Source organism: Pyrus communis, chromosome 17, assembly GCF_041283825.1.
Source record: "Pyrus communis isolate YQ-2024b chromosome 17, ASM4128382v1, whole genome shotgun sequence".
Taxonomy (NCBI): domain Eukaryota; kingdom Viridiplantae; phylum Streptophyta; class Magnoliopsida; order Rosales; family Rosaceae; genus Pyrus; species Pyrus communis.
The window spans coordinates 14,821,751-14,847,089 of NC_142581.1; the positions used below are offsets into that span (position 1 = coordinate 14,821,751).

General features: G+C 37.7%; 1 protein-coding gene and 1 pseudogene across 1 annotated transcript; one reads left to right on the plus strand and one right to left on the minus strand.

Annotated features, from left to right (window-relative positions):
- Positions 1 to 8,872: 8,872 nt before the first annotated feature.
- On the minus strand, positions 8,873 to 10,105 carry LOC137709019 (DEAD-box ATP-dependent RNA helicase 20-like). The gene is made up of 3 exons (XM_068448165.2): positions 9,599 to 10,105; positions 9,298 to 9,383; positions 8,873 to 9,201 (listed from the first exon to the last, which is right to left on the minus strand). Exons 1-3 carry the CDS (start codon positions 9,707 to 9,709, stop codon positions 8,907 to 8,909), a joined length of 492 nt encoding a protein of 163 aa, XP_068304266.2. The 5' UTR covers positions 9,710 to 10,105; the 3' UTR covers positions 8,873 to 8,906.
- An 11,883-nt stretch (positions 10,106 to 21,988) lies between these two features.
- LOC137709018 (protein IQ-DOMAIN 8-like) lies at positions 21,989 to 24,736 on the plus strand (annotated as a pseudogene).
- Positions 24,737 to 25,339: the final 603 nt, after the last annotated feature.

The following is a 25,339-nucleotide window of genomic DNA, read 5'->3' on the forward strand; positions in this document are numbered from 1 at the left end:
GGTCTTCAATTTCGTCCAACACTTTGGCTCCAAGCATAAGCTATCCATCCTTAGCCCAAAAGTGCTCCAAAAGGCTCCAAAATGCACTTTTTTGCTCCTTTAGCCCTTAGAACCTGAAAACATACGAAAATGGCTTAAAAGACTTAAAGAACTAAGAAATAACAACGTAAATGCACAAGAACAAGCCAACTAAGTTGCCTAAATATGCTCCTATCAATCCTCACTTTAGCTAAGTCATGGGCTAAAGTGATGGTCTTAACCCTACTCTCATGTCTTCCCATACCTTGTCATTCACCTTACCTCTTTTGTCAACCTTTCTTGCTTGTAGGAGCTTCTTTACTTGTAATTAAGTTTTTTGCTTTCCCACTTGTTAGGGCAGATTTTAGGGAATTTGTTGTAGCTGTTTGCCTACAATTCTTGTAGCTTTCTTTGTGACTCTCTATAAGAGTGGCCTTCATTTCTTGTAATATATATAATGAGTGAAATACAATTCAACCTTTGAAATCAATAGCTATGAACCAATATCACATAATTCTCTTGCTGTAAATGTAATCCCGGGTGTTTTGCCAACCCTAATTTGTCACATCCACGTCACAATGAATAACAATTTTAGATATGGATCCAAAACCCGGAATCTTAGAGTAAACAAACTCTAAACTTTCTATTAGTTCCAATAAACATAACATGTTTGTACTCCTACACATCCTAGTCAGTATTCATACAAAGCTTTTTCAGTTTTGTGAACAAAATACATTGGACAGATTCGATTGCTCAGTTTTGCTCTCTATATGGACGTCAAGTTCAAATGCACCATCATTAATCAGTTCCAAGGACGATCGCCTCCATAACCCCTACCACGATCTCGAAAACCCCCGTGACCTGATCAATTACAAATGACAACAATACAATTTCAGTAATCTTTATCTAACCACACACCAAGACAAATGGTTCGCTGATTCATGTCCACATTACGCACACAAACACATTAAAGCTGACACAAGCATCTAAAGGTGTATGCAAAGACATACACCCACATCTTAAGGCGTCCAGACTAACTGACCTGAAGGGGGAGATGGTGCACCACGGCTCATTGCTGCCAACTCAGGACTGACCTTCTGTCCAGCTTCCTCAAGCAAGGCAATAATTTCCTTCGCAAATCTAGCATTAGTAGCTGTAAAGAATGTATATGCAGTTCCTTTTGTCCCAGCTTTTCCAGTTCGGCCAATGCGGTGAACATAATCCTCGAGGGATCCAGGAAAATCATAGTTTATAACAAATTTCACATCCTTAACATCTGCAACCAAATCAAACATCACAAAGGAAGATTAGAAACAAGAATGTAGGCCAATTCATAGGCTAAGTACATTCAAGAAAGTATGCTAGATTAACACACCTATGCACCCAAAAGTTAGCAGTTTTTGCCTACCAAATCCCAAGGGCAAATCCGATGCACGCCAAAACCTTACCTGACTCAAAGGGAAACAATTATTCACAGGTAGAGATGATTACCACCAAGACCTTAGAGGATGAAGTGTAGGCTTCAATATGAAACCCAAAATTAGTACCATCCAACCAAATTTGGATGGTAATAGATTCAAATAAGCTACTGTGTAATACATATTTGTTCCAGTAGAATAATAGTCCAAAATTTGGTCCAGATATAGAAACTGGAAACTTCCTCTGTAAGCTTTCCAATTGTATTTCTGAATTAATTATTTTGTACACTGTGAAGACATATATATAGCCTTTGGCTATTTACAAAGATACCCCTTAACTACCTACCTTATAATAGTTCTAACTAATCACAAACATTAGCTCAGCTAATTACATTTAGAGATAACAGACTATTTTACAGTAACTGAAATGGGTGACTTGTCATTTTCCCTAATACACCCCCTCAAGCTAGAAGGGGAATCAGAACAGATTCCAATGGGAAGCTTGAAGCACAGGAACTGAAATCGACTTTTGGATAAGGACTTGGTGTGAAGATCAGCTAATTGGTCTGCACTGCAAACATACTGAACTTTGAGAAGATTAGCTAGACCCAATTCTCGAATATAGTGGTAATCAATCTCAACATGCTTTGTACGAGCATGAAAAACAGGATTAGATGCTAGGGAGATGGCTGAGATGTTGTCACACCAAAGTGTAGGCAGTGTAGGGATAGGGAAGTGAAGATCTCTTAGGATTTTGCAAACCCAAGTAAGTTCAGCAGCTGCATGAGCTAAGGAGCGATATTCAGCCTCTGTAGATGACCGTGCAATACTTTGTTTCTTAGCACTCCAGCTAATGAGATTGGAGTCTAAGAACACACAATAGCCACTGGTAGATCTTCTATCAAAAGTGCAGCCAGCCCAATCAGCATCAGAGTATGCTGAAAGATGGGTTGAACCCTTTTGTGAACCATGAACCGTGGGAAAGAAAACCTTTAAGAAATCGGAGAACTCGTTTAGCTGCCTGATGATGTTGTTTGATAGGAGCATATTTATGCGACTTAAATGGCTTGTTCTCGTACATTTACGTTATGTTTCTTTAGTTATTTTAGTTCTTTATGCTTCTTTTGTGTGTTTTCAGGTTCTAAGGGCAAAGTATGCAAAAGGATGCCTTTTGGAGCCTTTTGGAGCAAATTAGAGATTGGAATGGATATCATATGCTTGGAGCCAAAAAGATGGACGAAATTGAAGACTTGAAGTAGGAAAGTTAAATCCTAAAAAGACCTCATGTTTGAGCATCATTGAAAACTCCTACGCATTTTAGAACACAAAAAACAACATTCCTAGCAACCTTAGGACATTGTCGTGTGTTTCCTTGTGTCTCCCTTCCTTGCCATGCAAGGAAGGGCTTTGTTCCCTATTTTAAATACTTAAACACTACCACTTATCATTCACCACATATCATTCACCACTTATCATATCATACATTCATTTATCACTTATCATAATCATTCACTTATCACTTAACATATCATACACTTATCACTTATCACTCATAATCACCTACAACATCCACCTACTTCACCTACAACATCCACCTACTTCACCTACAAATGACATAGCCATATGTTCCCTCCACTACTCCTATAAATACCCTTGCATTCATTCATTTATAAACATCTCATTTTCATACACAACACACCACAAATACCTCCATTCTTGCCGTGCATATCCCTTCATTTTCTGCATATTTTCTCTTCATTCCAACCACTCCTCATCCCCCAAAAACTCACCTTAGACCTTGTGCTACAACAACGAAGAAGAGAAGAGTGCCTAAACGTTCATACAATTCAAGTTTGAGTTGTTGGAATGTTTAGGTGTTTCTTTGATTTCAATGTTTAAATTCAATTTTCTTTGTTTTGTAATGGAAGAGAAGAGTGCCTAAACGTTCATACAATTCAAGTTTGAGTTGTTGGAATGTTTAGATGTTTCTTTGATTTCAAAGTTATGAGGAACTAAACCCCCCTTTAGCTAGGGGGTAATTCGAAACTATGTTGATATTTGCAATATGAATTGATTACTTTTGGTTGGAATTTCATAAGTTGTGGATTCAATTCGTTTAACTGTTTGATTGATAACTTATTTATGTATGTTCATTGAGATTGCAAGCTTAATTTTCATGCATGAATATGACGCTAGAATATAAGTGAGTTTCACCTAATCGTTATGAACTTATATTCACAAGTAGTGGAGGTTGCTTATAAACAATCGCGTTAAACGAATTCTTGGCATAAGTTTCATGCGTATTCCATAGTAACGAATGCCTCGTCAACACTTATAATTTTCATTGAACTTAATGATCTTTGTTGAATGTCTCTATCATGCGTATTCCATAGTTAGGGACTTTGATTAAGAATAATTTGGTTGTAATGCGTATTCCATTCAATCCAACGAATTTAGGGAAATCTGAAAGTTAATTTAAGCGGACCTAATTAACTTGGAGCATTGAGTTTCATAATTTATCGAAAGACCAACTGAGAATCAATCTTGTATGCAAGTGTAACATGTGTGGAGAAGAACCCCTTGGCTATTCCATCATCCATATTTTATTCACATTCATATTTACATTCTGTTTTAATTGCAATTTGTTCATTTAGTTTAATTTTGTCAAAACCTAAATCCCCCTTTACTTTAATATCAAATTAGTTAGAAATCAATTTAGTTTGTGTTTTTAAGAGTTTTGAGTCTTTTGAACTTGTTAGAATCTGTTTAGTTTATGTTTTAAAGTATTTTTGAATTCTTTGAGTCTAGTTTAGTGTTTTATATTGTTTTTACGTTTTTAAGTCAGTTTCCAAGAGATTAACAATCCCTCCTAATCCCCGGTCCAGAACGATCCCTACTTGCACCTATACTACAATTTGACAAAAAGAGGGTTTAATTTGTGCGCGTATAAAACTCGCATCATTGTTCCCTGGGAGCATGCATGAATTGGCAGATCTGGTTGACAGCAAAAGCGAAATCCGGTCTAGTCCAAGTAAGGTATTGTAATCCCCCAACAATAGAACGATATTCAGTGGGGTTGGACAAGAGAGGCCCACTGTTATCTAATTTTGTGGAACTAAGGGGTGTGCAGCACGGTTTGGCACCCTCTATGTGTGTTTTCTTAAGAAGATCAAGTAAGTACTTGGATTGATGAACAAAAATGCCATGGGAGGATCTGTGTACTTCTAAGCCCAAGAAGTAATGTAAAGGACCAAGATCCTTTACTGGAAACTGAGAACTGAGTTGGGTGATAAACTGTTGACAGATTTGGGAGTGAGGACCGGTTACTAGAATGTCATCAACATACACAAGAACAATAACCAAATGAGGACCATGAAGAACAAACAAGGAGGCATCGGATGAAGATTGTTGAAACCCAAGAGAATGAAGAGCTTGAAAAAGTTTATCAAACCAAGCTCGAGGAGCTTGTTTTAGTCCATATAGGGATTTCTTCAACTTACAAACTGAAGTAGGAGAATTGGGATCAACAAACCCGGGAGGTTGTTGCATGTAGACATCCTCTTTTAAGTCACCATGAAGAAAGGCATTGCTTATATCCAATTGATTGAGAAACCAGTTATGTTGGACAGCAAGACTGAGTAAGATCCGAATGGTAACTGGCTTGGCAATTGGACTAAAGGTCTCTTGGAAGTCAATATCTTCTTGTTGATGAAAACCCTTTGTCACTAGTCGGGCCTTAAATCTGTCAATGGTGCCATCAGCCTTTTTATTAACTCGAAACACCCATTTACATCCAACTACATTTTGGGAAGGATGAGAGGGGACAATAGACCAAGTACCAGTAGAGATCAATGCATTATACTCATCTTGCATTGCAGCTCGCCAATGAGCATGCTTAGAAGCTTGCAGGTATGTATTGGGAACATAATCAGTGTCAACAGAAAGAGGATGTTTAGTTGCTGCATAGGCATGAAGGATAGATTTATAAATGCCAGCCTTGGATCTTGTGATCATTGGATGAGAATTAAGAGGAAGAGGAGGAGGATTGGACTGACTTAAGGGTAAGGTGGAGGATTCAGAAACAAAGTCAGAACTGGAAGCAGCAGGGACTGAAATAGGTTGAGAAGAAGAAAGATGAGGAGAATCGGAGGCAAAAGGAGAAATAGGTGAAGAAGATGGTGCACGGCTAGTAGAGAGATGGGGAATATATTTCTCAAAATAAAGATCCAAAGAGGAAGAGCTTGCTGGTGATGATGGGTTGGGACAGAAACAGGAAGGCTGCAGTGATTGAAATGGATAAGAACTTTCATCAAAGACAACATGTCTGGAGATGTAAATTCGAGTGGTGAGGGGATCAAGACATCTATAGCCTTTGTGTTGAAGGATATATCCGAGAAAAATGCAACTTTTGCTCTTGGCATCTAATTTGCTGTGAACATATGGTTGGAGCCAAGGGAAGCATTGGCAACCAAACACTTTAAGTTTAGAGTAATATGGGGGTTGCTTGAATAATAATTCCCATGGTGATGAGGAAATACCAGAGATGGGAAGCCGATTAATAAGATAGATGGCAGTGGAGAAGGCTTCAACCCAAAATACATGAGGAACATGAGAAACAACTAGCAAAGTACGAGCTGTCTCAACAAGATGCATGTGCTTTCTCTCAGCACAACTATTTTGTTCAGGAGTATGTGGACAGCTAAATTGGTGAAAAATGCCATGTGTACTGAGAAAGGAAGCGAAAGAGGTACTGGTGAATTTACCCCCTGAATCTGAGCGCAAAACTTTGATTTTATTGCCAAGTAAATTTTCTACATAAGATTTGAAGACAACAAATGTAGAAAAAACATCTGACTTGGACTTCAAAGGAAAGAACCAGCTATATTTGCTAAAGTTATCAACAATGAGCAAATAGTACTTGAAACCACTGTTGGAGATAATAGACGCTGGACCCCACAGATCACAATGCAGAAGTTGAAGACTGTGATTTGTTGTTGAAGAAGAAATTCCAAAAGGAAGCTTATGATTCTTGGCAAGAGCACAATCTGAGCAGAAGAAATCAATAGTAGACTTGCCTTGTAAGGCCAGTTTATTAGTAGAAATTACCCTTCTGAAAATAGAGGAGGATGGATGACCCAAGCGTCGGTGCCAAACTTTGACAGGAGCCTTGACACTGAGCAGAGCTGAGGGAGAAGAAAGTGAAGAAGTGCTGGAGCCTTGAAGAGGGTAGAATCCATCTCTAACGGGTCCCCGCAAAAGCATCTTCCCCAAAATACGATCCTTGACAGTGGATCCATAAGGGTCAAGGGTCAATGAACAGTTATTATCTTTGAGAAACTGATAAGCAGACAAGAGATTATGTTTCATGTAGGGAACGTGTAAAACATTCTGCAGCTTAAAGGAAGTATGAGGAGTATGCAAAGCAGATGAACCAATATGATGAATAGCAAGACCTTTACCATCACCAATATACACTTTATCTTCACCAGTATAGGAAGTGGGAGAAGAAATGTTGGCAACATCATTAGTAATGTGAGAAGTCGCACCCGAGTCAATCAACCAAGGCTGACTGGTTTGGCAGATTGATTGACATACATAGCAGCGAGTTTAGCTGGAGGAATCCGACCACAGATGTCAGGATTCATTCGATCAAAACAATCAAGAGCCTCATGACTGTTAGAACCACAGATTTGACAAGGAACTTTGAAATGGGAAGAGCCTTGAGAATGACGAGGGCCTTGAAAGTTACGATTTCCACGAATGTTGGAGTAATTGCCACGGTTCATTTGGAAATTGCGATTGCCTTTGTGAGAGAAGGAATGGCCTCTGTTATGTTTGCCACAATTTGCAGATTTTGATTGTTGCCAGGATGAAGATTGGTGCTGAGCAGCAAACACAGAAGGAGTCGGTAGCAGAGGGGGGCTGATAGTGCACCAAGAAGGCTTGAAAAGGTTCAGCAGCAGAGGATGAACTGATATTTTTGCGTCGAGCCATGGACAGTTATTTAGTGAGAAGAAGACCATGGAGTTCATCAAGAGATGTAGAGGACAATCGAAGCATGATTGAATCAATGAAGGACTCAAAATCATCAGGCAAGCCATGAAGTGTGGCTGCAATTAGGTCGCGATCAGAAACGGAGGCACCAACAGCTTGCAAGGAGTTTGAGATTTCCTTAATTTCTTGAAGATACTCGGAGATGGAGCGAGAACCTTTCTGAACAGCTTGGAGACACGACCGTAATTGATGAATATGAGCCTCTGAAATTCCACCAAATCTCTGTTTAAGCTTCAACCAAAGTTCGCGAGACGAAGAAACACCCACCGTGAAAGGGATGATTTCCTCAGAAAGTGTGGAATTGAACCAGATCAAGAGATTTTGATCTTTTCGTACCATTCCTCAAAGGCAAGATTAATGCTACAATCAGGTAGGAATGGCGATGGACATACATCAGTACCATCAATGATTCCAAGAAGCTTATAGCGCTGTAGAATTGGGCCAAACAGTGCACGCCATGGCAGATAGTTTGGTCGTTTCAGCTTGATCGGCACCATGCTGCCGATGTTGTGGATCGTAAGGGAGGTGTAGGAACTCAGAGGACTTGGATTTCCAGAGAAATTAGGGTTTTGAACCAACGGAGAAGACGATTCAGGTGGTGGCGAAGATAAGTGCGCCGCCATAGCTTGCAAAGATGTTGATGCAAGAGAGATCGGAGAAGAGAAACTGAAGAATCAGAGGAGAAGAACAGAAAAATCGATCAAGAATCGATCGAGATCGAGTCGAGGGAGCGGAAGGATCGATGCTGTGAAGCAGAAATGGCGTGATACCATATAGAAACTGGAAACTTCCTCTGTAAGCTTTCCAATTGTATTTCTGAATTAATTATTTTGTACACTGTGAAGACATATATATAGCCTTTGGCTATTTACAAAGATACCCCTTAACTACCTACCTTATAACAGTTCTAACTAATCACAAACATTAGCACAGCTAATTACATTTAGAGATAACAGACTGTTTTACAGTAACTGAAATGGGTGACTTGTCATTTTCCCTAATACCAGATGCTTCAAATATGTATTAATAACCTTAATAATCAGAAAAATAGTATTCTCCTTTTTGGGGTACGTCTCATTCCACATGGGAAAGTTGGGAAAGAAATTTAAAAACGAGTTGGGAAGAATATCATCCTTTAGTAGATAAGTAACGAAAAAATAATGGCTGATAAACAAAAATGTCATATAGACAAAAGATAGGACATAGGAAGGAGAAAAATGAAATGGTGTCCCCGCCTTAGACAATCAACGCTATGAAATTCTCTAAGTGAAAACAGCTTCCATTTTTTTAAGTTACTAACATGAAACGTAATTTTGGAGAGGAGGGGAGGGGTGGGGGTGAAGAGAGAGAGAAATAAAAAGTCTATTAGTAGATTAAATGAAGTCTTCAACTGTATGATGATAATGCAAACAACAATTAAAGCCTAACCAAATAAGAATTTCTTTCAAGTCTTTTCACAAGCTTAAAATAAATTCTTTCCATACCTTTACCACGTGCAGCAACATCAGTTGCAGTCATTATGGGGCTCTTGCCAGCTTTAAACTTAGAGAGGACCCAATCTCTTTCTGCTTGACTTTTGTCACCATGAATCGAAAGAGCAGGCCATCCATCCATGCGGAGCTGCCGAGTGATCTGATCACATCCTTTCTTAGTATCCATGAATATCAGTATTCTGCTGCCATCTATAATATCCTCGAGCAACGTTACCAATCTGGAAAATAGCAAGAAATCAGACAGGTAACCTGCAGAAAATATGACAGGACTAACTGTTTGAAAGTTACAAACGAAAACATAGATAGCAACCTACTTGTTATATTTCTGATTTTCAGTAATGATGTCAACAATTTGGCGGATCGAATGGTTAGCTTTCAAATATGGAGAACCTATTATCACCTGTTCAACATCCAAAAAATGTAAATTAGTTGTTGGCATATCAATATGATGATATATACAATAAGAACTATTGCAACCACATGATAGAAAAGGCTCATTTTATTAATGCCAATTTCATGCAGTATCAATAATTGACAATGACAGACTGACACTAAAAATTGAAGACTGTCCTAAGAGATGCAGAACGCTTTTCTACTAAATGAAAGATGGAGTACTTTGTATGGATTGTAAAGGAACTGCCTAGCCAGTTGTTCAACCTCCTTTGGCCAGGTAGCACTCCAGTATAATGTTTGACCGTCTGAGCGAATCTGCATTATATGAAACATTTGAGTATAACAGCAAATTCCAACTGAACATAAGCTATGAGAGAGAGAGAGATGCAGGGGGAAAATTCATTTCGCTCGTTTTTATAGACATTTCTTGATGCACCTTTTATGCAAAAAAGATTTGACCTGCTTAATTGGGAATGACTTACGTGTACCTACATCATCATAATACTTTCCATTTACATAATACTCTAACAACTTACTACAAGCCACTAGAATAAGTAGTAGATCCAGAAGCTTCCCAGTACACTAGTGCGTTACAATACAGGATTATAAAAATAAAATAAAAACACACACTTAATGTTGTTTTGTGATGTCCAACAGCTCAGGAGAAATGAGAAACACAAAATCCTCAACTGTTCTGTTACAAATCAACCTATAGATACTCCATGTGCTGTTTATTGAAAAGTGCTTGAAATGGTATTCACCAGAAATTTTTCAACATGTGTAATGGTAACAAGACTTCTTAAAATATGATTAAAACAATGAAAATAATCATCTCCATCATTATTGATAGGAGCATAATTATGCTACTTAGCTATGTTGTTTCCTTGCATTTAGTTAGTTAACTACTACTTATTATAGTCTTTTAAGCTATTTTCGTATGTTTTTAGGTCCTAATGGCAAAAGGAGCAAGAAAGTGCATTTTGGAGCTATTTGGAGCAGTTTTGGGCCTGGATTGGATAGCTTAACTATAGAGCAAAGTGGATGGACGAAATTGAAGTCAAGAGAGGCTAGGAAAGGTTACAAATCTGGAGAAAGAAGTTCTAATACAAAGAGGATAAGGAAAGAGCAAGAAATAAGGAACATTATCCAACCTTATCCTATCCAATCTTATCTTATCCAACCTTATCTTATCCTAATCTTTTGCTACCTTAATTACAGCTGCAAAGAGGACTTAATTTCACATTAGAACACCTAAATAGGTGCCGCACCCTTTATCCCTTCTAGAAGTCAAATTTCTGCCATAAAACACATTGTTTCTAGAAACCCTACAAAAGTGGCACCTCCCCCTCTTCTAGAAGCTCTAGAATCTGCAATCCTTTTCCCATTCTTCCTTGGTCTTTGCCGTGGAATCCTAGTCCCTTTTACCCTAGGATTGTGCAAACCTTTTCCCACCTAATTTCTGCCACACCCTAATCTGATTTCCCTAAGGTTTAAGCCCTATAAATACAAGTGTTTGCCGCACCATTCAAATCATCCATTCACTCATTCATTCATTCAAACTTTCAGCCATCAAACACCATAATTCACACATCACCCTAGTGCCGCAAGCAAGGAAGGAAGGAGAAGAAGACTTGTGCAATCTGCCATCCAAAGAGGGTTCGAAATCTGCCATTGGAGTGTGGAGTGTTTCTAGGTGTATTCTATCCTTAGTTTTAGTTCAATGTTTATATTAATTTGGTTTTCAATTATGATGAACATGTGGACCTAATTTCTTTTTAGTTGGAGGTGAATTTGAAGCCATGATTATATGTTTTATATGAATTGATTATATCCAGTTATTGTTTCTTAAGTCTTGAATGTGATTTGCTTATCTAAGTTATTAAAACTTGTTTATGTGTGTTGGTTGAAGGTCGACACTTAATTTGCATGCATGAATTTGATGCTAGAGTATAAGGGAGTTTCACGTAATAGTTATTCACTTATATTCACAAGTAGTGGAGGTTGCTAGTCACAATCATGTTAAGTAAATCCTTAGTATGAGTCTCATGCGTTTCATGGTGATGAATGCCTTGTCAATGCTTATGATTTTCATAGAACTTAATGACTTTTGACATGTATCTTTATCATGCATTTCATATAGGGAACTTGAGAAAGATAATTTGGTTGCGATGTGTATTCCATCTAATTCAATGAAATAAGAAAAATCTGATGGTTAATTGTGCGATGCAACTAACTTGGGACATTGTCATTCATAGTCTAAAGGAATAATAACTAGAAATTGGTTTATATGCATATGTCATGTGTGGAGAAGGACCCTCTAACTAGCCTTTCACCCATTTAATTCACCCAAATTCGTTTTTACAAAGTGTTTTATACAAAGTTTCTATTTTAAGTTTTAATTTCGTCAAAAACAATCCCCCTTTCATTTAGTCTTGTTATTTGAGTCAAAATCTATTTTCGTTTAGTCTTTTGAGTCAAGTTAAGTTTTATTTTCGTCAAAATCACTTGTTAGGTCTAGAATTAAGTCTTTTTGATTGCTTGTTGCTGTTTTAAGTTAGTTTTGAGTCTATAGAGTCTAGTTAGTGTTTTTTTTTTTTTTTGTCTTATTTGTGTTGATTAGCATCCCTAGTTAATCCCCGGTCTAGAACGATCCCTACTTGCACATATACTACAATTGTCACAAATAGGGTTTAATTTGTATCTCAAGTTAATTTTCACATCAAATTTTGGCGCCGTTGCCGGGGATTAGCAAACTTGCTAATCCCTTTTGTTTGTGTCGCGTCAAAGTGTGTATTGTGTTTCTTTGTGTCTTTTTGTTGTGTTTGCCGTGCCCTTTAAAGTGGTTGCTGATTTGTTTTTGTTCTTTGTCTCAGGTACTTGTTTATGACTCGTCAGTCTCAACCCATTCGTGCAAACATATTGAGTGACAACGATTTTGAATGAACTTTGAGAAGAAAGAAGAAGCGACCAGAACCTAATGCACCTAGTTCAAGTTCAGGGTCCGAATCTGAATTTGAAGAAGAAGAAAGCATGGTGGTGGACAATCAAACAATCAAAGAACTTTCGGCCTCGAGGTTGGACAATGCCGTGCCTATTTGCATTCAATACCCTAGGGTAGCCCCGGACAAGACCGATGAGTTTGAATTAAAGTCAAGCTTGTTGCATCATATTCCCAAATACCATGGGTTGCCCATTGAAGATCCAAACAAGCATTTGAAGGAGTTTGAAGTTGTATGCTCAAGCATGACACCCATTAACGTGGATGGGAATATTTTGAAAATGAAAACCTTTCCATTCTCTATTTGGAAAAGGCTAAAGATTGGCTATACGAATTAGCGCCCGAAACCGTTACTTCTTGGGAAAGCATGAAACGAGCGTTCTTGGAGAAATTCTTCCTAACTTCAAGAGTAATTCTTTTGAGGAAGAAGATTAGCGGAATTCAACAAAACCAAGGAGAATCCTTTCCAGCATATTATGAGCGTTTCAAAGCCCTTGTTGCATCTTGCCCACAACACCAAATGAAGGAAGAGCTTCTAATTCAATACTTTTACGAAGGACTCCTTCCAATTGAGAGACAAATGCTAGATGCCTCAGCAGGAGGTGCTTTGGTTGACAAAACACCGGTAGCTGCCAAAGTCCTAATTTCAAATCGAGCCTTGAATGCACAACAATACAAGGGAGTTGGACAAAGAGACCCCCCCCATGGCAACAAGTGAATGAGGTAAGTGCAATTTCTAAAATTCAATCTCAATTAGCTAATCTCACTATGGTTGTGTCTCAGGTTGTTGAAGGATCCAAAATGCAAGGTGCGGCCATATATGGAGTGTGCTCTATGCAAGGACATCTCAATGATCAATATCCTCAATTGATAGAGAATGGAGGATGGGAGAGTGCCCATGCCGTGGGGTACCAAAGTCAAAATCAACCAAGGAATGATCCATACTCAAATACATACAATCCGGGATGGAGAGATCACTCCAATTTCAAGTGGAGGGGAGCCTCAACAACCTCAACAACAAGGAAGAATTCGATAGCCACCCCCTGGGATATATCAAAGGCCATTTGCACAATCTCAACCTCAATCACAAACTGCCCAACAAAACTCAAGTTCGCTAATTGATAATGATCAAACTTTTCAATTACTAACTTCTATATCACAGGGATTACAAAATCAAAATAATAGAATAGCAAACCAAGAAAAAGAGATGAGTGACGTGAAGAAGCAAATAGGGCAGATTTCAGAGTTCCTTGGGCAGTTTCGAGAGCAAGGCAAACTTCCTAGTTCAACCATTGTGAATCCAAAGGGAAGCTTTGAAACCGCCAAGGCCATTACGTTGAGAAGTGGTAAGGAGCTTGGAAATCATCCAAAACCATCCAAACAAGGCCTTAATGAGGAGGGAAAGTTGTTGCAAGAAGAGGAACAGGGAGCAAAGGCCACGGCAAGGGAAGCCAAAACCTTGCCGCAGCCCCTTAATGCACCAAAACCGTCCCAAACCACCAAGGTAAGTCCAAATTCGAATTTTTCTAGTTCTATTCCACTAAATGTGCCCTTTCCTAGCAAGTTTAACAATCTAAGACAGAGGAGGATGAAAAAGACATTCTGGAGACGTTTAGGAAGGTGCATGTCAATATCCCGCTCCTTGATGCAATAAAGCAAATTCCAAAGTACGCTAAGTTTTTGAAGAAGATTTTTACAACAAGGAAACGGATTCAGAAGAAAGAGGTGGTAAATGTAAGTGAGAATGTCTCTGCAATGTTGCAAAGAAAGCTGCCACCTAAATGCAAAGATCCAGGTAGTTTCACTATCCCTTGTGTAATTGGTAATACAAGGTTCGAACATGCTATGCTAGATTTAGGTGCATCAATTAATGTCATGCCATACTCTGTTTATGCATCTATGAATCTAGGAGAGTTTAAAAATGATGGTGTTATTATTCAATTAGCCGATCAATCTAATGCATACCCGAGAGGAGTTTTGGAAGATGTTTTGGTGCAGGTAGACCACTTGATTTTTTCTGCAGATTTCTATGTGCTTGACATGGAGGATTCAACCCATTCTCCACCATCGCCACTCTTACTTGGACGATCTTTCATGAAAACAGCCCACACCAAGATTGACGTGGCTAAGGAAGCCTGAACTATGGAATTTGGTGGTGATATGATTAACTTTAAAGTTTCTGAATCCATTAAGAATCCTAATGATGTTCGTTCTTGTTTTACCATTGGTATAATTAAAAATATAGGGCAGGAATGTTCAACACCAATCAAGAAAGATGTATCTAAAACCACCATCGAGGAAGGAATTGGAGTGGAGCACAAGGAGCACGCCACTACCCTAAAAACACCCAATATGGTTGTGCCTAATGATAAAACTGACGCGATGGTGGCTGCCCTAGGGGCATTGCCACAACATCCTAGTAAGTCTCCAATCCCAATTCCAATTCCCATTTCAACTAACAGGTTGTTACCTTCTTTGGTGCAGGTTCCAAATCGATTTCAAGGTGGTGGGAGCATTTACATGGACTTTAGGAACCAAAACACCACAATCAAGGAAGATCACTATCCCTTCCCATTCATTGAGCCATACTATGAGAACTTTGAGAAGCATGTCGTGGATGGTGCAACCCTCCATGCCGTGGGCTCCAATGAAGCCTAAAAGGAGGTCTTGTCAGCTGGAAGACGTTAAAGCAAGCGCTTCTTGGGAGGCAACCCATGCATGCAAATAAAGAAGACCTAGGAATCTCCAACACTCCAATAACCAGATTTGCGTTCCTGAACCCTACTCTTTATTGCTTTTACTTTGCCATGTGTGTCATGTTTGTTAGTTGTGTTATTTGGTTGTTTGTTTGTGAGTCTGCTTAAGACGTTGAGGATAATGTTTGGTTTAAGTGTTGGGGGGGGGGGTAAACAAGCTGTTTTTGCATGATTTTCGTGGGATTTTATCACCTATCACTTCTAAAGTTGTTATTCACTGTTTTTAAGTGTTTTTAGTGTGTTTTGAAGTATTTTTATCTGTCTTAAACAGAAAATTCGAAAATTTGAAAAAAAAAATCGAAAAAGAATGTTTAAAAAACCCAAAAAGAGTTGTTTTTAGAGTCGTTTTTGTCTTTGTGTTTGTTTGTGTCTTAGAATAGCTTCCAACATAATGATGAGGATTTGATTTTTAATTGCATGACTACTAAAGAAAGTTACAAACATGAATGGAACTTTGATATACTCTTTGGTTTATGCTTAGTTGTAGTTGACATTTACGAATCCACATGTAATCACAAAGGAAAAAACTCAAACGAATCCACATTCAATACTTTTATGAAGGAAGAAACTCAAACTAACGTTACAACCCTAAGAGACTTGAGCCTAAACTTTGTTTGGAGAGTTATTAATCTTGATGTCTTGTTTTCTAAAGTCGTTGCATGATCTCATCATTCTTTGCTTGGTTACTACTTAGAAATCGTTTCATCACCATAGTTACAAATACTAGAACTCATATCCATTTCATTAAAAGCATAAAATTGATTAGCATAACAAATAATATGATGAAGTTGTTTAGTTAAACCAGAGTCAAAAAGCCTTACCCTTATGCATATGTATTGTAGGTTTAACCCCTTTGAGCCTTACTTTGCCTAATTTTCTTTGTTAACCACATAATCCTTACCTAGCCTAGATTAGGACTATCCATACCCTTATTCTTAAAAGATAGGAAAGCATGACTTAGAGGGAATTCCTTTTGATCTATAATTTGCAGAAAAACAAGTGTGGGGGAAGGGATTTTCGTTTGAAACCTATAAAGTTGTGTTAGTGTGCCAAAAAGAAGAAGAGGGGCACGAAAAAAGAAAGAAGAAAAAAAACGTGAAAAAGAAGAAAAAGAAGAAGAAAAGAAAAAAAAAAGAGTTGAAAACAAGTGGGAATGAACTCACAAGTATTGATTGTTGAAGAAAGGGTCCAAAAGTTTGAATTTGACCCTAAGTATTGTGTGAAGTTTCCCTTGGTGTTCAAAGTTGATTTCTGCATTTAAAAGTGAATTCTAAGTATTTATTTCATTACTTTGCTTACTATTGCTTTAAGAACTTTTGTTTATCCTTAACCTTTCTTTGTTAGCCAATACCTTAGCCCCGTAACAACCCTTAAACTTCTATCTTGATTGTTATGTGTTTCAATATCTAGGGTTTAAAATTGGTTTGAGCATATGGTATCCCTGGTTCTCGCGTCTAAGTAGTGACATTCCATTCATGAGATCATATACATGTTAATAATTCCAGAAAGTGTCTTCTTTGATTATACATATGTGAGTATTAGTCTACATGTTTACATCAATCTTCTCACATATACTTAGTGTAGGGAGTGTAGTAAAAAAAAAATCTGTGTGAAAATAGAGAGTATATCCAGTGAAGAATTGAGGGAATTCTCTAAGGCATGTTACTACATTCAAAATCATGTTTTAAATTGATTAAATGCGAGCTAGTGAGTGGTAACTATGATTAAGTATATGTTAAAGGGTAAGGGATAGCTAAAATCTATGGCAGTAGTAATCTTTAATATATCATGTTGCATTGGAAATCCCTAACGCAATTGTTGAAAGGTTTAGATTGTGTCTTGTTTGTTTTGTTTATTTCGTTTTGCTCGAGGACTAGCAAAAGCTAAGTGTGGGGGAATTTGATAGGAGCATATTTATGCTACTTAGCTATGTTGTTTCCTTGCATTAAGTTAGTTAACTACTACTTATTATAGTCTTTTAAGCTATTTTCGTATGTTTTTAGGTCCTAATGGCAAAAGGAGCAAGAAAGTGCATTTTGGAGCAGTTTTGGGCATGGATTGGATAGCTTAACTATAGAGCAAAGTGGATGGACGAAATTGAAGTCAAGAGAGGCTAGGAAAGGTTACAAATCTGGAGAAAGAAGTTCAAATACAAAGAGGATAAGGAAAGAGCAAGAAATAAGGAACATTATCCAACCTTATCCTATCCAATCTTATCTTATCCAACCTTATCTTCTCCTAATCTTTTGCTACCTTAATTCCAGCTGCAAAGAGAACTTAATTTCACATTAGAACACCTAAATAGGTGCCGCACCCTTTATCCCTTCTAGAAGTCAAATTTCTGCCATAAAACACATTGTTTCTAGAAACCCTACAAAAGTGGCACCTCCCCCTCTTCTAGAAGCTCTAGAATCTGCAATCCTTTTCCCATTCTTCCTTGGTCTTTGCCGTGGAATCCTAGTCCCTTTTACCCTAGGATTGTGCAAACCTTTTCCCACCTAATTTCTACCACACCCTAATCTGATTTCCTTAAGGTTTAAGCCCTATAAATACAAATGTTTGCCGCACCATTCAAATCATCCATTCACTCATTCATTCATTCAAACTTTCAGCCATCAAACACCATAATTCACCCATCACCCTAGTGCCGCAAGCAAGGAAGGAAGAAAAAGAAGACTTGTGTAATCTACCATCCAACGAGGGTTTGAAATCTGCAACTGGAGTGTGGAGTGTTTCTAGGTGTATTCTATCCTTAGTTTTAGTTCAGTGTTTATATTAATTTGGTTTTCAATTATGACGAACATGTGGAACTAATTTCTTTTTGGTTGGAGGTGAATTTGAAGCCATGATTATATGTTTTATATGAATTGATTATATCCAGTTATTGTTTCTTAAGTCTTGAATGTGATTTGCTTATCTAAGCTATTAAAACTTGTTTATGTGTGTTGGTTGAAGGTCGACACTTAATTTGCATGCATGAATTTGATGCTAGAGTATAAGGGAGTTTCACGTAATAGTTATTCACTTATATTCACAAGTAGTGGAGGTTGCTAGTCACAATCTGATAGGAGCATATTCATGCGACTTAAATGGCTTGTTCTCGTGCATTTACGTTATGTTTCTTTAGTTATTTTAGTCCTTTAAGCTATTTTCGTGTGTTTGTAGGTCCAAAGGGCTAAAGGAGCAAAAAGATGCATTTTGGAGACTTTTGGAGCACTTTTGGGCTAAGGATGGATAGCTTATGCTTGGCGCCAAAGTGTTGGACGAAATTGAAGACCTAATTGAAGACCAAAGTGTTGGAACCTTGTTCCCTTTAGTTTTAGGACATTTAAACCTTTCCAATTTCCTTAGCCGTGCATAACATTCCAACATTCCACTCCTTCATTTCAGCCACACTCCCACATATCATTACTTATCATCACCACTTATCACTTATCATAACCACATATCATATCATCATCACTTATCACTTATCACTTATCACTTATCATAACCACATATCATATCATCATCACTTATCACTTATCACTTATCATCATCACTTATCACTTATCACTTAACATGCACCCATCACCTAACACAACACCTTTAATTCACATGCATTCACTCTTTAATTCACATGCATTTACTCTTTAATTCACATGCAAAACACCTCCATTCCATCTCCCATTTCAGATTGCATTCCATAATCATTCACTCACCTTTAATCCACATGCATCTTCCATAAATCAAATCAGCCACATTCACTCACCACAAACATTCCACATGCATTCATCAACATATCTAGTTGTCACTCACATGCATTCCATCCTTTAAAACATTGCACATGCACTCCCTTTAATTAATTAAGCCACATGCACTCCCATCCATTTCATCATTGCAGCCAACACATACTTTCACATGCATTTTCAGATTGTCCCCTTGCACATGCAACCACATATTCATTGCACATGCAATTCCAACCCACATGCATCCTTTAATCATTCAAACATGCAGCCACATTCCCTCCTAGCTGTCATGTTCCCCCCATTTCACCTATAAATAAGCATCCATTGCATTCATTCTCATTCATCCTTCCACATTTCAGAATGTAGACATCAAAACTCCCTTGTGCCGTGCCCTCCCTTACAATCCAAACACCATCCTCCTTCCATTTTCACCACTCCCCAAACCATTCACACCATCAAACTCACCTTAGACCTTGTGCCACAACGAAGAGGAAGAGAAGAGTGCCTAAACGTTCATACAATTCAAGTTTGAGTTGTTGGAATGTTTAGGTGTTTCTTTGATTTCAATGTTTAATTTCAATACTCTTTGTTTTGTACGAATGAGGAATGGAAGAGAAGAGGGCCTAAACGTTCATACAATTCAAGTTTGAGTTGTTGGAATGTTTAGGTGTTTCTTTGATTCTCTTTGTTTTGTACGTATAAGGAACTAAACTCCCCTTTAGCTAGGGGGTGATTCGAATATATGTTTATGCTTGCATTTTGATTTGATTACTTCTAATTGCGTTTCATAAGTTGTGGATTCAATTTGTTTAACCGTTTGATTGATAACTTATTTATGTATGTTTATTGAGAATGCGCGCTTAATTTTCATGCATGAATATGACGCTAGAATATAAGTGAGTTTCACCTAATCGTTATGAACTTATATTCACAAGTAGTGGAGGTTGCTTATAAACAATCGCGTTAAACAAATTCTTGGCATAAGTTTCATGCGTATTCCATAGTAACGAATGCCTCGTCAATACTTATAATTTTCATGATGCTTAATGATCTTTGATTGTATCTTTATTGTGCTGTTCACGTAAAGGACTTTTGGAGAATGTTGTGGATTGCGTTGCGCTAACCCATCCAATTCATTAACTTAAGGAGAACTTGACGGTTAATTTAAGCGGACCTAATTAACCCGGGGTGTTGAGTTTCATGGTTTATTGAAATGCAATTGGAAATCATTTTATTATGCAAGTGTAACATGTGTGAGATGAACCCCTTAGCTAGCATTCATCCATTTCAATTCCATTCATTCTATTTCAATTTCATATTTACTTTCTGTCTAGTTTATTAACTTGTTTATGTTTTCATGTTTAATTTAACTTGTTGTTCAATTATGTTAAACATGTGGAACTAATTTCTTTTTTTAGTTAGAGGCGAATTTGAAGCCATTTACATATGTTGGTTATGATTTGATTTACTCCAGTTATGAATTCATGAACTTTAGATGTGGTTTACTTTTCTGTTTTGATTAAGAACTTGTTTATGTATGTGGGTTGAGGGTCGACACTTAATTTGCATGCCTAAACTTGATGCTAGGATATAAGGGAATTTCACCTAATCGTTATGAACTTATATTCATAAGTAGTAAAGATCGCTAGTCACGATTGTGTTTAGTAAACCCTAGGCTGGATTAACATGCGTATTCCATAGTTATGAATGCCTAGTCGATGTTTATGATTTCCGTTGAACTTAATGATCTTTGTTGAATGTCTCTATCATGCGTATTCCATGGTTAGGGACTTTGATTAGGAATAATTTGGTTGTAATGCGTATCCCATTCAATCCAATGAATCTAGGGAAATTTGAAAGTTAGTTTAAGCGAACCTAATTAACTTGGAGCATTGTCATTCATCGTTTGTTGAAGTCATAACTGGGAGTCAAATTATATGCTTATGTTCATGTGTGGATAAGGAACCCTCTAACTAGTTTTTCATCATTATATTCCATCAATTTCGTTTGTACAATCTGTTTTGTTTCCAAGTTTCTGTTTTAGTTTTAAATTCGTCAAAACCAATCCCCTATTTATTTTAAAGTGTTAGATTAGTTAGAAATACATTTAGTTTGTGTTTATAGGTGTTTTGATTCATTTTGTTTCCCAAATTCGTCCAAAGTACTCAAGGTGCTCAAAACTGCCCAGAAAGTGTTTTTAAGGCAGTTTCGAGTGCTTTGGGTACTGTTTGAGTCTTTTGGTTTGTTTTAGTGTTTTAAAGTTTAGTTTTGCAATATTTGAGTCTAGTATAGTATTTTATTTTGTGTTTTTACGTTTTTGAGTCAAATCCAAGTGATTAACAATCCCTCCTAATCCCCGGTCCAGAACGATCCCTACTTATACATATACTACAATTTGACGAAAAGAGGGTTTAATTTGTGTGCGTATAAATCTCGCATCACAATCGTGTTAAGTAAATCCTTGGTATGAGTCTCATGCGTTTCATGGGGTTTATCGAAAAAGCAACTGGAAATCAATTTGTGTCTGAATGTATCATATGTGGAAAAGAATCCTCTAGCTATCTAATCATCCATTGTTTTTCTCAAATTCGTCCAAATTGCATTTAAGTCTTTTAATTACTTATTTTTGTCTTAAATTCGTCCAAAACCCAATTCCCTTTACTTACTTGTTTCAAATCTGTCCTAAAGTGTGTTTTTGAGTCTTTTAAGTAAAAACCAATTCTATTTTCGTCCAAATTAAGCCCTAGAGTCTAAATTGAGTCTTTTTTATTGTTTTGTGTTGTTTTGAGTCTTTTAAGTTTAGTTAAGAGTCTTTGAGTTTGTTTAAGTGTTTTTTTGCATATTTTTGTATCCTTGAGTCAGTTTTCATTAGATTAGCAATCCCTCCTAATCCCCGGCCTAGAACAATCCCTCCAAAAAGAGGGTTTAATTTGAGTGATATTATTTATCACATCAAATGTTCTTTGAAGAAGAGGCCAATATCAGTATGAGTATTCCTTTGAGTTTGTTTAGTCCACCTGATGAGTGGATTTGGATTAAGGAACCAAAAAGGAATTTTACGACTAAGAGTGTATACTTCGTCGTTCGGTCGTGTAGTGAAATTTGTGGTGATGTATTGAATGGTTCAGAGATGACGGCGGAGATCTGGTTTCATTGGAAGGCATTGTGGCGTGCTAAGGTACTAGGTAAAGTGAAAATTTGTATCTGGAGGAGTTGTTTAAATGCTCTGCCAACCAGAGTCAATTTGAAGAAGAGGAGGGTCCTTCTAGATGATTGTTGTCCTTTTTGTGCTAACGTACCAGAAACAATTGAACATGGTCTTTTGCATTGTTCTCATGCAGCAGCGATTAGATTCTTTAGTCCCTTGGGGCTGCAAACGTTGCGGCACAGAGAGGTTGGGTTTCAAGAATGCTCGGTCTCTCTCTAGGGAGAGTTTTGATTTGGCGCTGGTGTTGATTTAGAAGATATGGAACACTTGTAATGCAATGCTTTGGCAGGGATCGGTTTTACCACCACGGGAAATCCAGTTACAAGCCCATACTTGGCTATTGGAGTTCAAAAAGTGGAATATGGTCCAGAAGTATAACAAACATGTTGATGCACAAACATGGAGGAAGCCGGAGGAAGGTTGGTTCAAGTGTAATTTTGATGGTGCGTGGGATGAACATGAAGCGGTGGGAAGTGTGGGTGTCATTATTAGGAATGCAGCTGGGGATTTTATAGCAGTTTTGGCTATGAAGTTGTCTGGCATTGTGTCTCCTATGCAGGCTGAGATTGCAGCTGCTCGTGAAACAGCCGTATTTGTGTATCAATGGAGGACTAAGCAGATTATATTGGAGGGAGACGCCTTGTTGGTGATCACGGCAAATCAAAACAATGCGGTGGTTAACCACAGTCCATTTGGGCATTTATTGGAGGATACCCGAAGGGTTTTGTAGTCATTCAAAACGTGGAGAGCAAGCTTTGTACGAAGAGATGCTAATACAGTGGCTCATCGGCTAGCCAGATTTAGTCTCACATTGGAGCACCCAGTTTTGTGGTTTGAGGAACCACCTGATTTAATTGTGGACCTTCTTTTGGAAGCTGGTTTGTTAATGTTTATTTATTTGGGTGGTTAGTCTTAATTGTTATTTTGTTGAGGCAGGACACTCTTTTTCCCTTCATTCAGTTTATTCTCCGGGAACGTTTTTATTGAGGCCTATTATTAGCATCTTTTTCGCTGTTTATATGGTTGTTCCTATTTTGAATGAATATTGTACTTGAATTTAAAATAAAATAAAAATTATGAATTGATTGATAGTTGAGAGGAAAAATCATGCGTGCCTTTTCTAGTTTCATTTCATGTATCTTATATAAATTAACTATTGAATTTTGCTCCTATGAATAATAGTCTAATTTGCATCCGAATTACCATGTGTGAGAGCGAATTTTAGGTTGTTTACGCTGATTTAAGCTGGTTCGATGTCAAATAGAAACTATAAGAAAATAAAATTGAAACAGATTAAGAAGATTAAAAGAAATGAAACATAGATAATTCCAAATGCTGGAATTAATCGGAGTTTATCGACGTCATTGGCTCGAGATGTTGAATCATAGCTTTCCCAATGATAGTTAATGTGATAACTAATAACTGCAGGCAAGGCAGGCTTTGAGGGCCTTAAGAGCAGTGGTAAGGCTTCGAGCTATATTTCGCAGTCGACAGGTTAGGAAGCAAGCAGCAGTTACATTGAGGTGCATGCAGCGAGTTCAGGCTTGAGTGCGAACACGACGAAACTCTGAAGAAGGGAAATCTTTGAAGGACACATTGGATGAACAATTCAACCAAGCTGATCCCGTCAAACAGGCTGAGGTACTTGTCGAAATTTTTTTGCATTCTACTTTCTGACGATGTTTGCACACTTCATCTAGAAATTTTTCCGCTTTATCAACATTTTGTTTACAACAAATTTCAGCAAGGATGGTGTGATAATCCTGGAACGGTGACTGAAGTGAGAGCAAAGCTTCAAATGAGGCAAAGAGGAAACATATAGAGGGAGAGAGCGATTGCATACTCCTCTCAACAGGTAATGAATTCTTTTTTGTTCTTTTCGGTAAAAGAGTTCAACATCATAGCCTAGTTGAATGGAGTTTTTGATTATGTATCTTCTTCAGAGACCACGATCAAGTGCCACTCCATATAGTAGGGGAAACAAGACACCAAAGGATGTTAGACATCAGAAGGTAGACGAAAATAATTCGGGATGGAGTTGGTTGGAAAAGAGGATGGCGTGCAGCCAAGCCACGGGAAAGTAGGCTGATGGAAGAGATTCAAAGTGTGCCATCAGAAGTGACTCCTCCTTATTCTCGTAGAAGTGATGGAAATGTGGGCTTTTATCCATTTTCTTCAGAACAGAACTCGGTGAAAGTGAGAAGGAACAATGTTACAACTAGGGTTTCTGCTAGGCCTCGAACAGCAAGTGCAATTACTCGCTCATCTTCTGCTCCGAGTTCTGATTCTGTACAGGATGATACCTCCGGATCAAATTCTTCTACGTCATCAACTTTAGTGTTTGGAAACTACTTAAAGGTAGAAAATGTAGAGGAAGCTAATGTAGGGAAAGCCGGTTACATGAATCTCACACAATCAACTATGGTCAAGCAGAGAACTTCCAATTGTTCTAATATCCAAAGGCATCCCATGGAGGAGTATCATTATCATAACAAGTCGATGGGATTTTTCAATGACGATACAAGGAGCAACGACGGTTCTGATCTGTATCCTCCAGTAGTCGCTTGTAGAGCTGAACGAGTTAGATATCAGTGAGATCAAGGTCTACTGAAAATTGCCCTCTTCCATTAAATGGATTTTTTCCATGATTTCAACAGCTTGTTGCCCTTTTCTTAACTTCCTTGTTTTTCAAATTACATAGAGACTTGCTTAAATGATTACTGATAGAGAACTAAGACAAGTTTCTGGACAATTGGTTATGAGTATAGTGGGAAGTAATGTTTTTTGAGTGAGTGATTATATGGATAAATGAATGTACAACTTCCATTTTTCATAGGACTTGGTTTGCTATCTGTAATCTTGTAATTTCAGGTGAAGTGTGAATGTTTCCTGCAGAGTTAAATTGTTTGTGACTTGGCCACTTAGTACTATGGTCTGGTGATATTTATTTTCACTTGTAAATGAGAGGTCTTAGATTCGAATCGCATAGATGGCAAATTCGATACCAAATTATGTTGCCTATTGTGTGGCTTAGCCGAACTTCTCCCTCCCGTTAGTGTAACATATATCGTTATACTAACAAACAAACAAAAAAAAAAGAAAAAAGAAAAAAAACCACTTTCTAAAGAAAATTGTTTGTGGCCTAAAATTGCTCAAATTAACTGTCACCGGCATTACATTTTCAAAGTGTTTGCAACATGTAGAATAATTTAATGCTTGGCAAGGACTCCACTTGCAAAACACACAAGTTGTACATAGAATAATAGAACTAGA

Excerpts from the sequence above, each read along its gene's own strand:
- LOC137709019 (XM_068448165.2), bottom strand. The coding sequence starts at position 9,709 with ATGTTTCATATAATGCAGATTCGCTCAGACGGTCAAACATTATACTGG. Across the intron at positions 9,384-9,598 it reads TCCTTTACAATCCATACAAA|GTGATAATAGGTTCTCCATA; the intron begins GTACTCCATCTT and ends GATGTTGAACAG. Across the intron at positions 9,202-9,297 it reads GAAAATCAGAAATATAACAA|ATTGGTAACGTTGCTCGAGG; the intron begins GTAGGTTGCTAT and ends GCTATTTTCCAG.